This window comes from Oncorhynchus mykiss, chromosome 32, assembly GCF_013265735.2.
Source record: "Oncorhynchus mykiss isolate Arlee chromosome 32, USDA_OmykA_1.1, whole genome shotgun sequence".
Lineage (NCBI taxonomy): Eukaryota > Metazoa > Chordata > Actinopteri > Salmoniformes > Salmonidae > Oncorhynchus > Oncorhynchus mykiss.
Genome location: NC_050572.1, coordinates 35,393,539 through 35,412,053, shown reverse-complemented (window position 1 = coordinate 35,412,053; position 18,515 = coordinate 35,393,539). Strand labels below are relative to the sequence as shown.

Here is an 18,515-nt window from a genome sequence, read left to right as displayed (position 1 = left end):
ACACCCACTTCTCCTACCCCATCAGACCCAACCCAAAGCTGGTGAAGCCCAGATCACAAAGCCTGACCCTGGCCACGGAGCAAGGCGAGCTCCGTCCTCTGGTGATACAGTACCGCCAGTCGTCACAAGGGGAGGGTCTAACAGTGAGAGGAACGCCCTGCCTGAGCCTCCCCAGCCAACCGTGGCCTCCCGCCGCTCCTATGCCAGCACGCACACAGCTTCACATATTCTTGCCCACGGAAGGATTTGGAAAGGGGGAGGAGGGGGACAGTGAATCTGTGGATGAAGGGTTTATGGACGAGCTGGATAGTAAGATCACTTCCCTAAAACTCCAGTAGGGGAAGGCCAAGATTCACAAACACCCTGATTAGGCCCCTGGAAAAATAAAGTGACTTCCCACGACCCACTAAGGAAGGGTTCTGGGTTTCATGTTTCGGAACAACAGGTCTTAATTGAGGACTGCTCAGTTATGCAAGCCACTTTGTATGCTGGTCTTTCAGTTGATCCCAGGCATTTAGCCTGAAAAGAGCCTTGGATGGTACTACATTTTCAAAGTGTGTTACAAATCTTCTTACCCGGAAAATACTGTAAGTTGGAAAGGCTCGAAATTAGATCACTAGTTATTTTTTTGGCAAGGTGTATGTGTAGGCTCAGAATAGAGTATGGACTGGCAATTTGTCACAGAATAATAAATAAATCCAACCACTGATGAGCTTTTTAATGTGCAGTACCTGTAAATACAAGTTCCTTCAATTAAACAACTTTATAAGAACGTTAAAGGTTCTAATTTTTTTTTAGAAAAGAAAAAAAAAGTGCATTCGTGAGGTTGGGCACTGATGTTGGGTGACTAGGCCTGGCTCGCAGTCAGGGTTCCAATTCTTCCCAAAGGTGTTCGATGGGGTTGAGGTCAGGGCTTTGTGCAGGCCAGTCAAGTTCTTCCACACCGATCTCAACAAACCATTTATGTATGGACCTCGCTTTGTGCACGGGAGCATTGTCATGCTGAAACAGGAAAGGGCCTTCCCCAGACTGTTGCCACAAAGTTGGAAGCACAGAATCATCTAGAATGTCATTGTATGCTGTAGCATTAGGATTTCCCTTTACTGGAACAAAGGGGCTTATCCTAAACCATGAAAAACAGCCCCAGATCATTATTCCTCCTACACCAAACTTGGCACTATGCAGAGTTGCTCCTAAACATTTCCACTTCACAATAACAGCACTTACAGTTGACTGATCTAGCAGGGCAGGAATTTCACTAACTGACTTGTTGGAAAGGTGGCATCCTATGACGGTGTCACCTTGAAAGTCACAGAGCTCTTCCGTAAGGCCATTCTACAGCCAATGTTTGTCTATGGAGATTGCATGGTGGTGTGCTCGATTTTATACACCCGTCAGCAAAGGGTGTGGCTGAAATAGCTAAATCTACTAACTTGAGGGGGTGTCCAAATACACAAGTTGTAGAACCAGGAGAAATCTAAAAAAAAACTAGATAAAGGTTAAGGTAACCTGTTGGGGAAGTATCAGGCCACTAGGGCTGTCATGAATACAGGACATCCTTCTGTTCTATCTAGAATTTGTATTTCTATCTAATATTATGACATCTAGTGGCCCTTATGGGTACTTTGCTTGAAAATCAGAGACACAGTTTGAATATTGCTATCCACCAATGATTCTCAGCCAAATCAGACCTTCATGGTTGAATTGCTGTGAAGAAACCACTACTAAAGGACACAAATAAGAAGAAGAGACTTGGTTGGGCCAAGAAACACGAGCAATGGACATTAGACCGATGGAAATCTGTCCTTAAGTTTAATGAGTCCAAATTTTAGATTTTTGGTTCCAAACTCTGTCTTTGTGAGACACAGAGTAGGTGAATGGATTATCTCCGCATGTTGTGGTTCCCATGGAGGAGGAGGTGTGATAGTGTGGGGGTGCTTTGCTGGTGACACCGTCTGTGATTTATTTAGAATTCAAGGCACACTTAACCAGCATGGCTACCACAGCATTCTGCAGCGATACACCATCCCATCTGGTTTGCGCTTAGTGGGACTATCATTTATTTTTCAACAGGACAATGACCCAACACACCTCTGGGCTGTGTAAGGGCTATTTGACAAAGAAGGAGAGTGATGGAGTGCTGCATCAGATGACCTGGCTTGCACAATCACCTGACCTCAACCCAATTGAGATGGTTTGGGATGAGTTGGACCGCAGAGTGAAGGAAAAGCAGCCAACAAGGGCTCAGCATATGTGGGAACTCCTTTAAGACTGTTGGAAAAGCATTCCAGGTGAAGCTGGTTGAGAGAATGCCAAGAGTGTGCAAAGCTGTCATCAATGCAAAGGGTAGCTACTTTGAAGTATCTCAAATATAAAAAATATTTTTTTGGTTACTACATGATTCCATATGTGTTATTTCATAGTTTTGATGTTTTCACTATTATTTTACAATGTAGAAAATAGTACAAATAAAGACAAATCCTTGAATGAGTAGGTGTGTCCAAACTTTTGACTGGTGCTATATATATACAGTGGGGCATTTAGTCAGCCACCAATTGTGCAAGTTCTCCCACTTAAAAAGATGAGAGAGGCCTGTAATTTTCATCATAGGTACACTTCAACTATGACAGACAAAATGAGAAAAAAAATCCTGAAAATCCCATTGTAGGATTTTTTATTTATTTATTTGCAAATTATGGTTGAAAATAAGTATTTGGTCAATAACAAAAGTTTATCTCAATACTTTGTTATATACCCTTTCACACACTGTTGCTGGTATTTTGGCCAATTCCTCCATGCAGATCTCCTCTAGAGCAATGATGTTTTGGGGCTGTTGCTGGGCAACACAGACTTTCAACTCCCTCCAAAGATTTTCTATGGGGTTGAGATCTGGAGACTCCGGGACCTTGAAATGCTTCTTACGAAGCCACTCCTTTGTTGCCCGGGCGGTGTGTTTGGGATCATTGTCATGCTGAAAGACCCAGCCACGTTTCATCTTCAATGCCCTTGCTGATGGAAGGAGGTTTTCACTCAAAATCTCACGATACATGGCCCCATTCAATCTTTCCTTTACACGGATCAGTCATCCTGGTCCCTTTGCAGAAAAACATCCCCAAAGCATGATGTTTCCACCCCCATGCTTCACAGTAGGTATGGTGTTCTTTGGATGCAACTCAGCATTCTTTGTCCTCCAAACATGACAAGTTGCGTTTTTACCAAAAAGTTGTATCTTGGTTTCATCTGACCATATGACATTTTCCCAATCTTCTTCTGGATCATCCAAATGCTCTCTAGCAAACTTCAGACGGGCCTGGACATGTACTGGCTTAAGCAGGGGGACACTTCTGGCACTGCAGGATTTGAGTCCCTGGCGGCATAGTGTGTTACTGATGGTAGGCTTTGGTACTTTGGTCCCAAGCTGCTTACCTATTGCAGATACAGTCTTCCCAGCCTGGTGCAGGTCTACAATTTTGTTTCTGGTGTCCTTTGACAGCTCTTTGGTCTTGGCCATAGTGGAGTTTGGAGTGTGACTGTTTGAGGTTGTGGACAGGTGTCTTTTATACTGATAACAAGTTCAAACAGGTGCCATTAATACAGGTAACAAGTGAGGACAGAGGAGCCTCTTAAAGAAGAAGTTACAGGTCTGTGAGAGCCAGAAATCTTGCTTGTTTGTAGGTGACCAAATACTTATTTTCCACCATAATTTGCAAATAAATTCATAAAAAATCTTACAATGTGATTTTCTGGATTTTTTTTCTTCTCATTTTGTCTGTCAAAGTTGAAGTGTACCTATGATGAAAATTACAGGCCTCTCTCATCTTTTTAAGTGGGAGAACTTGCACAATTGGTGGCTGACTAAATACTTTGTATGTGTATGTGTTTTTATTGTTATTTTTGCAGGATTTGGGAAATTCTCCCTCAACCCCATTTTCATATCAGGTGACTCCACATGGGGTCGCGACCCCTAGTTTGGGAACCGCTGAACTAAACCCATTCAATTAACCACATTCATTCACATGTTGAACAACATTTTCCTCATGCTTCTATTCAAATGGACCAGGTTGGTCCAGCCCAACAATCCAGGTCGCTGAGATTGTAAAATTCAACCCATTCAATGCTGCTACAGAGTTTTGATGCTGCTGCTGAGATTGTAAGATTCAAGCATAGCCGGAAGCTCCGCCGCCTGGTGTGATCTGCCCCTGTTAGGACATGTTTGAATAGGCCTACACTATCTTATTTTGTATTCTGTCACTGTCAGCAGAGAGAATGGGCCGATTTAAGGAGGACAATATATTTTAAACGCTGTAGGATCGTTGGACCAGGGAGAATACGTATTGCGAGATACGACCTTACTCCTCTCATCGTACCCAGTCAATCACCAGCAGAGGTAAGGCCAGTAATATGGGTCCGCTCAGGGCGAGTACACCTAACCACAAGGCACATCAGGGTGGAGAAGAGGGGAATGCATACAGGCGTGGATGGATACCTGGCTGGAACAGCCTTCATCATGTCCCAGGCCAGCTGTGGTGATATCCTTCTGCCCACCACAAGACCCCCACCCAGTGGCGGATATAGGTGTATGGGCACCCGCCCAGGGCAGCATCTTGCCGGGGGTGCCTGCACAAAAATATTTGGAACGTTAGCATTTGTGCGATTTTCTATCGCTCATTTGCACGTCATGTCAATGACATCATGTCACTGTGGGTCAATTAACCTTGTCGGAGTGGGCGCTCTGATTCTAGTTTGTGAGCGAGGCAGGCTACTGCCTGGGAAGGTCTCCCACTCAGAAGTACGAGATGGGAAGGGGGCAGGTTGTCCTCAGGCCTCCCCACTGGAAGCCCGAGGTAGGGAGAGTGGGGGAATCTATAAAATAGCGCACCTCTAACTTTGTACAGTACTAATGCAATTAGCCAAATCAGTCACACTATGAAATGTTACCAAATAAACCACAATTAATTCATAATTCTATGAATATATAGTTTCACATTTTTTTTTCTGGTTTGTGCGAAATCATCAAGAATAATATAAAACCACTCTGTACACCACTGAGGTGAATTGGTTTAGTCTTGACTCTTGGTTGACAGTGTTGGGGGATGGGTAATGTATTGATGCTCGAGTGCCAAATCAACACAAAAGAATAAGAAAAAGGTCTAAGGCATCAGGCGCCCAGTTTAGGACAAAGAGGAAAAAAGAAGAGGAGAAATGTGCAAAATATAAAGATACGCAGCTACGTCATCTCTTTATGAGTATAATATTATGCATGTTATGAAATAGGCTAGCGTAACACTTAATGTTTGTTATCCTATGTTGCTTGCTTATGTTGCTTGCTATGCTATTACACAGGGCGACAATATTCTGTTTTCTGTCCAACTAGCTTGGATATAATTTCACACAATTTCACCATGATAATGTGCAGCAAAACGATTACAACCTAACTAGCACATTATTGATTTGGTTAACTTTCATTGAGGTAACATCGTAAAGGTTTTCTGTGATTGTTTTGACTAGGTCCTAAGCTCAGTAAGGAATTTCCAATGCTGTAGGATAACTTAAAACACAATATTTTGTATCTTTTGTGATATATTGAGTCTTTTGGTGTGTTTTATGCCTAGAATTAGCCAAGGAGGTTGTATGGTTAATTTGGTTCCTATTCTGAAGGTTTGATAAATTGTGCATAATGACATGTATATTTAATTGTGCAACACATGTATTTAGGGTGTCAGATTCATATACTGTAATTCAATTCAAATTCAGGGGCACTTCTGAAATATTTTGGAGCACCCTCTGGCACTGGCCAGGATGAGGAGGCATCTACCTCCTCAGCCATACAGGCCTCTTCATAAATGATCTCGGAGCCTCAAGAGGAGGAGCCATCTACCTCCTCAGCCACACAGGCCTCTTCAGAAATGATCTCGGAGCCTCAGGATGAAGAGCCATCCAACTCCTCAAATGTTGTCTGAGTCTGAGGATGAAGACCCATTTGCTTCCACTTCTCCCCAGCAGGATTCTTCAGGTGTGTTTATGCACACTGGTGTGTGTGTGGGTACACGCATGTGTTTATGTGTGTACATCCCTGCATAACATAAACAAAATAAATCATTTCATTTCCGTTTTGCAAAGTTTTAAGTTTCCATATTGTAGGTAACAATGATGATTTAATTATTACTGGGTATGTATGTGGGATGTTCCACCACTATAAATGCTGTGAATAACATGTGTAAAATAATGCCCATGTGCTCTCCATTAGAAATGCCTGTAGCAGCATTCCCACCAAACCCTGCTGCCGAGGATGAACCACTATCTACAGACCCTACTGCTGAGGATGAATCACTGTCTACAGACCCTACTGCTGAGGATGAACCACTGTCTACAGACCCTGCTGCCGAGGATTAAACACTGTCTACAGACCCTGCTGTTGAGGATGAACCACTGTCTACAGACCCTGCTGTTGAGGATGAACCACTGTCTACAGACCCTGCTGCTGAGGATGAACCACTGTCTACAGACCCTGCTGCTGAGGATGAACCACTGTCTACAGACCCTGCTGCTGAGGATGAACCACTGTCTACAGATCCTGTTGCTGAGGATGAACCACTGTCTACAGACCCTACTGCTGAGGATGAACCACTGTCTACAGACCCTGCTGCCGAGGATTAAACACTGTCTACAGACCCTGCTGTTGAGGATGAACCACTGTCTACAGACCCTGCTGTTGAGGATGAACCACTGTCTACAGACCCTGCTGCTGAGGATGAACCACTGTCTACAGACCCTGCTGCTGAGGATGAACCACTGTCTACAGACCCTGCTGCTGAGGATGAACCACTGTCTACAGATCCTGTTGCTGAGGATGAACCACTGTCTACAGACCCTGCTGCTGAGGATGAACCAGTGTCTACAGACCCTGCTGCTGAGGATGAACCAGTGTCTACAGACCCTGCTGCTGAGGATGAACCAGTGTCTACAGACCCTGCTGCTGAGGATGAACCACTGTCTACAGACCCTGCTGCTGAGGATGAACCACTGTCTGATGACCCTACTGACTGGCCTTCAGTTCTGACTGACATAATTCAGACACAACTAGTTTGCAGAGGACCAAGTGAGGTACCAACTGACTTTTTTTCCCCCCAAGGAATGAGAGTGATGGAAGAAGTTGCCACCACCAGTATTTCAGGAAGACCTTGGTGAGTGGTGAAAAAAATCCCTAGAAGTTGGTTGGTGCATTCTGAAAGAAACAACAGCCTCTTCTGCTTATGCTGCAAACTCTTTTCTAAGAAGAAAATGTATTTAGAAAACTCAGGACTGACAGACTGGAAACATGCAAGTTCTTTGCTGACTTCATGCGACAGCAGTCCAGAACACCAAAACTGCATGAAAACATGGAAAAAACAATGAGGTTCAAAAAAGGGGAAACAATTGATAAGCATGAGATGGCCCTTATGGAGGCTGAGAGGATAAGATGGAGAGAGGTGTTGACATGTCTGACTGCTATTGTGCAGTCTCTGGCAATTAGAAATCTGGCACTAAGGGAACACACAGAAACACTGTACTGTGTGTTTTTCTGTTAGCAATAGGTTAATAGTGTAATAATTATCTTTTTTATTTGTATTTATATACTACAGTTTGTTTCTATTTGTCTTTGTTACTTCTTTTTGATATTTATGTGTATTTTTGTATGTGTTTTAATATTTATATAGTTTTAAATGTTAAGATTATTTGTGTTGTTCCAAATGTCTAAATAAAAATCACAGTTAGTGCAGAATGGAGGTGTTATAATACCCATAAAACCTCGCTGTCAAACAGGGAAATGGTTCCAAATGGTTTTCCACCATTCATTTTTCTCATAGGGGATTTTAGAAACACTTCAAATAAGGGCTGTGCTTCGTGTTGGCTTACACTAGCGTGATATTTTGATGACCATGTAAATCTCTAGGGACTTTTATCAATATATTTGGCTCTATTTACTCTCAGATTCGAAAATGCTAATTAGCATTAAAGTAAACATCATGCAAGACTACAAATTCATGCAAGCTCCTGCACGTCATCTCGAGCTGACAACTTTGCTAACAGGTATTGTGTCAATTTAAAAACTTGCACAAAAAAGTTCACAGACTTGACCATTTAAAGAAATGTAGCCAATTTATTAATTACTACATTTACCCGTAATTTCCGAACTATAAGCCGCTACTTTTTCCCCACGCTTTGAACCTCGCGGTTTATACAATGACGCTGCTAATTTATGGATTTTCCCCGCTTTCGCAAGATTCATGCCGCCAAAAAACTGAGCACCGTCACATAATGTGACGTAAATGGAGCGCGCTCAAACTTCCCATCATTCTGATTACGGTAGTCATTTTGTCACCCACATCATGGCAAAGACACGGAGAAATGCATATGATGCAGCTTTCAAGTTGAAGGCGATCGATCTGGCTGTTGGAAAAGGAAATAGAGCTGCTGCACGGGAGCTTGGCCTTAATGAGTCGATGATAAGACGTTGGAAACAGCAGCGTGAGGAACTGACTCCGTGCAAGAAGACAACAAAAGCTTTCAGAGGGAAGAAAAGCAGATGGCCCGAACTAGAAAATGAGCTTGAAGACTGGGTCAACACACAGAGAGCAGACGGCCGAGGTGTTTCAACTGTGCAGATCCGACTGAAAGCCAAAACAATCGCCACCGCAATGAAGTTTGAGGATTTTAGAGGTGGACCATCGTGGTGTCTAAGATTTATGAGACGTAAAGGCCTGTCCATCAGGGTACGGACGAGTCTGGGTCAGCAGCTCTGAAGCTATTCAACTCCCACACCGAAGGAGATGACTTCAGTGGTTTCAGCCTATTTATTTTTGTTTACAAGCCGTGTTTCGTTTAAAAGCTGTGTAAAGTTAATTTGTTTCAATGTACCGGTAGGCACCTGCGGCTTATAGACACGTGCGGCTTATTTATGTACAAAATACATATATATTTTTTTAATTCAGTGGGTGCGGTTTATATTCAGGTGCGCTTAATAGTCCAGAAATTACGGTAGCTAACATTAGATAGTTAATCCAGAAATGTTTACCTTTGTCTCGATTCGGCAGATTAGCAGCTGTTTAGCGTTTCATGTTTTTTGGGGGGGGTGGGCTAAATATAGGGGAATATATTGATAAGTCACCTTGTCCTAGAGAGATTTACATGCTTATCAAAACTTCACACCAAGGTAAGCTTACATGAAACACAGCCCTTATTTTAAGTGTTTATAAAATCCCCTATTGGAAAAACGATTGGAACCCTGTTTGACCACTAGGTTTTATGGGTGTTATGACTCATACTGTGGTACTCTATTTCGATCATCCAATAGCAGGGTTTCCCAAACTCTGTACTTTGTTCAGAAATATACTACATTTTCTTAGATAAAATGCCTATTATTCCCATATAATGTTTGGACAATAAAACATTTTAAATAGGGGGTGGGAGGTCATATAAAAACACACTTACTTCCTTGACAACAGCTTTGCTATGTGAAGCTCAAGAAGTATGAAATCCCTGACTTCTTATCGGATTGACCATTTATAACCTTTAAAAGGCTGTACATGGTCAATCCAATGTCAGCAGTGGCTGTACATAATTTACTGCATAGGGCCTATGCAAAAGTCAGGGCATTTATATTTATTGTGCTTAGCTAAGAAGAAGGAAGTTGTCAAGGAAGTGAGTTTGTGTTTATACTGGACCTCCTGCTTCCACATATCCTCAACCCATAATGTCAATGCAGAGCTATATGGAGCCCTCCACGTTGTTAAAAAAAAAATGGGCAGGGTAGTACAGAGCTCAAATTGGTCTCTACATGCCTCCGGAGGCTCTGCAATTGCGTCACACCATCAGATTAAGCATAAATTGCTTTAAGCCTTATGTTCACCAAATGTATCAAACTCTTTACGTTCTGGTGGAAGTCATTCATTGTCAATGGAGCAGTACGCAACACTAGTTGGGGATGCCGCAGTCACGCCATACACGTGCGTTTTGCTATATGTTGTTTTTCAAGTTACAAGTTTTAATGTCACATGCACAAGTACAGTGAAATGCCTTTCTTGCAAACTCAAATCACAGCAATAATCAATAACTAGAAGAAAAAAAACAAGAAATAAGAAGAAATATGAAGAACATGATAAGTAAGTAAGCATACTATATACAGGGTCAGTTCCAATACCATATTTATAATGGAGGTAGATATGTAGGGGTAAGTGACTAGGCATCAGGATATAAGATAAACAGAGTAGCAGCAGCTTGTATGTGAGTGGGTGTGCGTAGAGTCAATATAAATGTATGCATGTTATGTGTGAGTGAGCAGAGGATGGTGTGTGTGTGTGTGTGTGTGTATAGAGACATAAATAAACATAAAAAGGTAAATGGGGATACAAGGTTAACTCATTTTTTGCCGGATATCTAGTCCGCATTTTCCAAACTTGATGCACATCTGCTTCACAAGGCTGCAGAACAGTTTGCAGCCTGGTTCGACCAAAGTTAATAATTTGACTAGATTCAAGTTATTCTCCTATGACCTACTCGTTTCATAGGCTGCACGCAAGGGCGCATTACAACAATTAATCTAGTTTGTTTATATTCTTCTGTCACATTCATCTCTAGCAACATGTTCCCATTTAGCAGGGTTCAAAACTAGATTCTGCCCGCTGGCCAATTCTTTCTTGAGCAGATGGTTGGGGGCTGGAACGTAATTACAAATAATTTGTAGATTGCAAATTGACCGCAAGAAGCCCAAACACATATGTTTGACTAAAATATAATAATTTCAAACCTTGCTTTGTATACGGTCATGTCTCTAGTATGCGTGGGAATACTTGGGAATGGATTTCTTAAATAAAAATCACTTGGAGCTGATTTCCTGGTGTTGTTTTTTGCTCAAAAAACCTGGAGGGCAAAATCAAATCACCAACGTGCCTCGCGGGCCGACAGCTGGGGAACCCTGCCATATAGAATACTGATTTCAAATCACTAGCTTGCCCTGTATGATGGCATGCTAAATTAGACAGAACAGTTCTGTGCATATTCATTTTGCATGGCATTCTTTTGGTTTACTAGAGTCAAATTTCCAATCCTTCAGCTGGTACCTTCACCTCTCTAACTACATAATAATCATTATAATTTGGCCTCTGTACATTGTGTCACAGTAAAAAGGTGTCCATTCTACTCAGGACCACTTTTAGTTGCTAGAGTGGCCCATCAATTTAAATCCAATCTTTTTTTCATATTGGACATACATATTGCAGCATAAAAAGATGATCTGTACATTGTGTCGCAGTAAAAGGGTGGGTCCATTCTACTCAGGAGCACTTCTACAATAGTTTCCAAATCTACAGAGTTTACACCCAGAGGATCGTAATAGTTTTATGTATGTCCAATATGAAAAAAATACTGGATTTAAGTTTACGTGCCACTTTATAAGGGCTGCCAAATGAGCAGTGACACTCATCTGGGTGTTAACTTTGGATTTGGAAACTACAAGTGCTCATGAGTTCCCCTTTTACTGCGACACAATGTACAGATAATGTTGTATGGCGCATTAAATGATAGAGGAGTACACACACAAAAAAACATTGTTGACCATTTAGGCTTGAAAAAAATAAAATGACAATATCTTATAGAAATACTTTTTAATTATTCTTTGTATGATAATTAGTATAGAATATTGATAATTGTGCCAAAATTAGCAAAGTATACAGGATTGGATTTTTATTCTGAATAATTCCAAAAATCCGTGACCCAGAAGTAGTTACCGTAGTTAATCTTGACCGCTTGGCACATCTGTGAAGCATGCAAGAATAACTAAGTACTTTTGGGTCACCGATTTTGAAATCTTTCAGAATAAAAGTCACGTTCAGACATTGGCTTGACCATGTACAGGTTATAAATTGATAATCCGATAAATACAGCATTTACTGTGATATGGCCTCTGCAGAAGTCAGGTATTTCATACTTCTTGAGCTTCACATAGCGAAGCTGTTGTCAAAAGGAAGTAAGTTTATATGACCTCCCGTCTCCACCTACCATCAACCAATCATGCCAACGCGGAGCTTTACAGGCATGAACAGAGCCCTTTACATTGTTACAACATTTAGGAGGAGCACAGAGATGTGGTGTGGAGCTTGATATTGAAACCTCCCGAGGCTTCGCAATTATGCCACACCCTCCGGAATCGCATTGCCAGATCAATCATAAATTGGCTTTCATTATTCTTGTTGGCGGAACTGAGGTGTTGCAATGTAGATGTGAATCAGGAAATGACATAGCCAGGTCTTCCATGTTTACGCAGATGTATGTTTCGCTAGTTTCTTCGAGGAGCTGTGCAGAGTGAAAATGCAAAGGACTTGACTTCTGTAAAGTTATAACTCACCGGCATTGATATATCCGAAGTTAACGTCATATGCATGGCAAAGCCTAAGAACCTTGTTCGGTAATTCAAATTAAGACTCGTTTTAGCTGGCAACATATCGTTGCTACTAGCTGGCTAACGTTACCTAGCTAGCTTTCCCCACAACAAGGAGGCGGCAGAAGTAGCTAATGCATGTTGGCTAGCAAGCCTCTGATCCGTTTTTAGTATATTTTGGTGGACCTATATTGTGAGTGAGTGACAATAAGAGCTAGTCGTTTTTTGCCGTTGGAAGCAAGTCATGGCTGAATCACAGAAAGCGGACCAGTCAGAGGTAATTAACGTTTTTGAATTAATGTTAGCTAATTAGTTATGTCTTCTGCAAGCGAAGTAGTTAGTTATATCGACCCTCCACTTAATTTCCCGCCCAAGAAAATCAACAAACTTAAACACTGCACTCTCAAACTTGGTTCTATTTGGTTCTCACTACGTTGGTATTTGATTGTAAGCATGAGTTTGACATTACCCCCAGTAGCCATGACACTTGATCTGTCTGTTAACTGTGTTCTTGACTTTGTCCTGGTCAGGTCACGTGGTAATGAAAAACTCAGGGCCCTACTTATAGGACCATTATTAATAGAATATTGTCTTAACTCAGCATACAGGCGAGCCAAACAAGGAGATGAAGCAGCCATCTCAGGCAGGAGCATCAGTGGATTCTGTGGGCCCAGGAGCATCACGCAACAACGCACCAACAGCCTCGGCAGATGGAAACAGTGGGGATGATGCTACCAATGCAGTCAGTGCAAGTACCTCAACCATAGACGGGGCAGGGGATGCTGGTAATTCAGAAACTGTGAAGGAATCCTATGTAGAGAATTCAAAGACAGTGGAAGAAATTATAACAGATGCCTTGCTGACTGTGGGAGAAATGGCCAGTGAAGAGGATTCACAGAGAGAAAGAGAAACAGCCAGTGTAGATGGTTCACAGACGGAAAGAGAACCAGGCAGTGTAGATGCTTCACAGACGGAAAGAGAACCAGGCAGTGTAGATGCTTCACAGACAGAAGGAGAAACGGACCGTGTGGATGCTTCACAGACGGAAGGAGAAACAGACCGTGTGGATGCTTCACAGACGGAAGGAGAAACAGCCAGTGTGGATGCTTCACAGACGGAAGGAGAAACGGCCAGTGTGGATGCTTCACAGGCGGAAGGAGAAACGGCCAGTGTGGATGCTTCACAGGCGGAAGGAGAAACGGCCAGTGTGGATGCTTCACAGGCGGAAGGAGAAACGGCCAGTGTGGATGCTTCACAGGCGGAAGGAGAAACGGCCAGCGTGGATGCTTCACAGGCGGAAGGAGAAACGGCCAGCGTGGATCCTTCACAGGCGGAAGGAGAAACGGCCAGCGTGGATCCTTCCCAGGCGGAAGGAGAAACGGCCAGCGTGGATCCTTCCCAGGCGGAAGGAGAAACGGCCAGCGTGGATGCTTCACAGGCGGAAGGAGAAACGGCTAGCGTGGATGCTTCACAGGCGGAAGGAGAAACGGCTAGCGTGGATGCTTCACAGGCGGAAGGAGAAACGGCCAGCGTGGATGCTTCACAGACGGAAAGAGAAGCGGCCAGCGTGGATGCTTCACAGACGGAAAGAGAAACGGCCAGCGTGGATGCTTCACAGACGGAAAGAGAAACGGCCAGCGTGGATGCTTCACAGACGGAAAGAGAAACGGCCAGCGTGGATGCTTCACAGACTGAAACAGCAACGGCCAGCGTGGATGCTTCACAGACTGAAACAGCAAGTGCAGATGGTTCACAGAAGGAAAGAAAAACAGCCAGCGTAGATGCTTCAGAAACAGACAGTGCAGACGCTTCACAGACGGAAAGAGAAACGGCCAGCGTGGATGCTTCACAGACGGAAAGAGAAACAGCCAGTGCGGATGCTTCGCAGGCAGTCGGAGAAACCGTTGGCTCAGATCCACCCCAGACTGTGGAAGAAACAGGCAATACAAATACTTCACAAACTAATGGTGGAACAGACAGCACATACATACCTCTGGACATGGGAGTGGTGGATGCTGATGATGAGATGGAGGTCAATGATATCAAAGTGGAGGAGGAACAGATGCAGGAGGAACACAACTTGGAGGGGATGCCTGTGATAACTGCTGTGGAAGAGGGAAGCGACATGGACGCTTTTAGCAGCAACTCCCTGGATCATGGGGATGAAGTGGAGAAGATGGACACCGGGACAGATGCACTGACAGAGAAGCAACGAGAGAAGCCCAGTAAGACCGGGCAAGTGGACAACACTGATTCCATGCCTTCTATTGTGGATACAGGTAATAAGACTGCTGCCTGCAGCTTTTTGTTGGCTATACAAGTTTAGGATCGGGATTATCAATTGTTTCCGTAGTTTGCTTCATTCATTTCTTCAGGTTGTGTTTGTTTTTACGGATGAGATGCCACCCTAAACACTTCGCTCTCATGCTTGTCACTCAATTGGTGATGGAATGCCCCAGTGTCAAGTCCTCAGACCTCAAACACGTCACCTTACTCACACTGTCCCATCTCTCAAACATTGTCTCCACGACAGAGGACACCGAGCAACCTGCTGAGCAGACCAGCTTTGTGGAGGCTGGCGGCTCGTCTCCACCTATGGAGGGGGACCATTCTGAAGATGTCAAACCATTTCACCCCAGTCCCACCTCTAGCGAAGCTTTTCTCCCACAGAACAGTAAAGGTGAGAGTCCACAAGAGTCAGTCTTTGGAATATACAGTCTTTGGCTGCATGATGTTCAGACATGACCCGACTACTTGAATGTTTAGTGTGGTCCCTCACAATATTCAGATGCTAATGAGTACACTTCTGTTTCTCAGTAATGGTTTTACTGTTAAAAAATAAATAATCAAATCTCAAGCTGAAAGTCCGGTTGCTTGTTTTTCTGCAGGCTCTGACAGTCCTGCAGGGCTGGAGAATGGAGTGACAGGACAGCCAGTCAAAGTTGTGGATGTGAGTATCCTCTCTCCAGCACAACCGAAAGAATAGAGTGAATTAATTTCCTCCCGAGTGACTACACAAGCTTAAGCTTGGCAGAAATGTGGCCACTGCTTATGTGTATTAAAGATTTCGAGGTGTTGTGAAGGCTTTGTCAGAATACCTGTGTAATGGATGGCGGGTAAACATTCATCATTAACTTGCATGATTCCATCTACAATTCTTACTGAATGTTGCATGCTGCTGTTGAATGTTCTCTGCAGTCTGCCCAGCCGACAGCAGAGCCTGTGTCCACCAGCGTTGACACCCTCTCCATGGTGAATGTGAAGGATGAGCCAGTAGATGAGGAGTATGACCAGGCCCTGGCTCCAGTCGTCCTCACAGAGGGCATCAAGGATGAACCAGACGCAGCGGAGGTACGACATCTCTAAACTCACTGGCCTTGTTCTAACGGGACCATTCAGTTGTCTGAGTTACATGAACGTTGTCTATTGACGTCGATGCATATAGTTCAAGCTGTGTGTGTATTTTATCCCAAATCCTGTGTGCATGTTAAATGTATGTCACCTTTTTGTTATTTACAGGAGTTGAAAATCAGTAACGTCTTCTCTGTGGGCGGCGCCCCTACCCCAATCGGTGAGCAGAGCACTTTGATATTTGTACACATCAGGACACGTTAGTGGTTGCTCAACGGTCAAAGCCCTGAGGCAGTGTTTCTTTATCGTGGTCCTGGGGACCCAAATGGGTGCATATTTTTTGGGTTGTTGCCCTAGCACCACACACCTGATTCCACTAATCAAATCCTCAGCAAACCTGATTAGTGGAATCAGTGTAGTGCTAGGGCAACAACAAAAATGTGTCCCCAGGTTTGAGAAGAACTGCCTTAATGTCGAAGCTTGGCTGCAGGTTTTTTTCTAGATCAGGGGGCAATTTTAACATTTAACAATTTTCGAATTGAACAGAACTTTAACAACCCTTATTTTGGCGGGGTAGAGATAGTGTTCCGTTTTTAAGCCAATTTCCTGCAATTCTAAAATGTTCTAGATAGAGCTGAGATACATTTGTGCAGTTTTAATGCAAGTTTCTTTTGATTATTCATATTCTGCCATGGAGCTGAGAAACGTTTGCAGTTTTAAAGCTAATTTCCTGTTATTCTATGCATTTTGCCTTGCTTATGACGGGTTCTTTTGCTCAAACATACTAACAAAATTAATACTGCTAAATCAATTGTTTTTGGATTTGTCAATTCTCACTGATGTCTAGCTTTTGTTTTGGTAATTGATAGTTCTCAAAGATTGTGTTATTAAAAAAATATACAGTGCCTTTGAAGTATTCAGACCCCTTGCCTTTTTCCACATTTTGTTACGTTACAGCCTTATTCTAAAATATTCGTCATCAATCTACACACAATACCCCCAAATGTAAAAGAAACAGGTTTTTAGACTTTTTCTAATTTATAAAAAATAAAAATGTCACATTTACATAAGTTTTCAGACCCTTTACTCAATACTTTAAAGCACCATTGGCAGCAATTACAGCCTCGGGTCTTCTTGGGTATGACGCTTCAAGCTTGGCACACCTGTATTTGGGGAGTTTCTCCCATTCTACTCTGTAGAGCCTCTCAAGCTCTGTCAAGAGGGATGGGGCGGATTGCTGTACAGCTATTTTCAGGTCTCTCCAGCCAGAGATGTTGGATCGGTTTCTAGTCTGGGCTCTGGCTGTGCCATTCAAGGATGTTCAGAGACTTGTCCCAAAGCCACTCCTGCGTAGTATTGGCTGTGTGCTTAGGGTCGTTGTCCTATTGGAAGGTGAACCTTCATCCCCATCTGAGGTCCTGAGCGCTCTGGAGCAGGTTTTCATCAAGGATCTCTTTGTACTTTGCTCCGTTCATCTTTGCCTCGATTCTGACTAGCCTCAAAGTCCCTGCCGCTGGAAAAACACCCCCACGGCATGATACTGCCACCACCATGCTTCACCGTAGACATAGTGCCAGGTTTCCTCCAGACGTGAAGCTTAGTATACAGTCGTGGTCAAACGTTTTGAGAATGACACAAATATTAATTTTCAAAGTCTGCTGCCTCAATTTGTATGATTGCAATTTGCATATACTCCAGAATGTTATGAAGAGTGATCAGATGAATTGGAATTATTTGCAAAGTCCCTTTTGCCAATCAAATGAACTGAATCCCCCAAAAACATTTCCGGATCATCAAGAACTTCAAGGAGAGCTGTTCAATTGTTGTGAAGAAGGCTTCAGGGCGCCCAAGAAAGTCCAGCAAGCGCCAGGACCGTCTCCTAAAGTTGATTCAGCTGCGGGATCAGGGCACCACCAGTACAGAGCTTACTCAGGAATGGCAGCAGGCAGGTGTGAGGACACCTGCACACACAATGAGGCAAAGACTTTTGGAGGATGGCCTGGTGTCAAGAAGGGCAGCAAAGAAGCCACTTCTCTCCAGGAAAAACATAAGGGACAGACTAATATTCTGCAAAAGGTACAGACTGCTGAGGACTGGGGTAAAGTCATTTTCTCTGATGAATCCCCTTTCCGATTGTTTGGGGAATCCGGAATAAAGCTTGTCCGGAGAAGACCAGTTGAGCGCTACCTTCAGTCCTGTGTCATGCCAACAGTAAAGCATCCTGAGACCATTCATGTCTCACTGGCTCACTCACAATTTTGCCTAAGAACACAGCCATGAATAAAGAATGGTACCAACACATCCGAGAGCAACTTTTCCCAACCATCCAGGAACAGTTTGGTGACGAACAATGCCTTTTCCAGTATGACGGAGCACCTTGCCATAAGGCATACGCAATAACTAAGTGGCTCAGGGAACAAAACATTGATATTTTGGGTCCATGGCCAGGAAACTCCCCAGACTTTAATCCCATTGAGAACTGTGGTCAATCCTCAAGAGACGGGTGAACAAACAAAAACCCACATTCTGACAAACTCCAAGCAACGATTATGCAAGAATGGGCTGCCATCAGTCGGGATGTGGCCCAGAAGTTAATTGACAGTATGTCAGGGCGGATTGCAGAGGTCTTGAAAAAGAAGGGTCAACTCTGCAAATATTGACTCTGCATCAACTTCATGTAATTGTCAAAACCCTTTGACACTTATGAAATGCTTGTGATTATACTTCAGTATTCCATAGTAACTTCTGA

General features: G+C 43.3%; 1 protein-coding gene across 2 annotated transcripts in view; it reads left to right on the top strand.

Annotated features, from left to right (window-relative positions):
* Positions 1–11,977: 11,977 nt before the first annotated feature.
* LOC110489255 (zinc finger MYM-type protein 4) overlaps positions 11,978–18,515 on the top strand; it is a 29,578-nt gene continuing 23,040 nt past the window's right edge. For both annotated transcript variants that reach the window (XM_036971111.1, XM_036971110.1), the window contains exons 1-6: positions 11,978–12,692; positions 13,017–14,694; positions 14,949–15,095; positions 15,304–15,365; positions 15,614–15,766; positions 15,935–15,986. In XM_036971111.1, the coding sequence (XP_036827006.1) occupies positions 12,660–12,692; positions 13,017–14,694; positions 14,949–15,095; positions 15,304–15,365; positions 15,614–15,766; positions 15,935–15,986 (2,125 nt within the window). In that variant the 5' untranslated portion in view covers positions 11,978–12,659. The remainder of the gene's footprint in view (positions 12,693–13,016; positions 14,695–14,948; positions 15,096–15,303; positions 15,366–15,613; positions 15,767–15,934; positions 15,987–18,515) is intronic.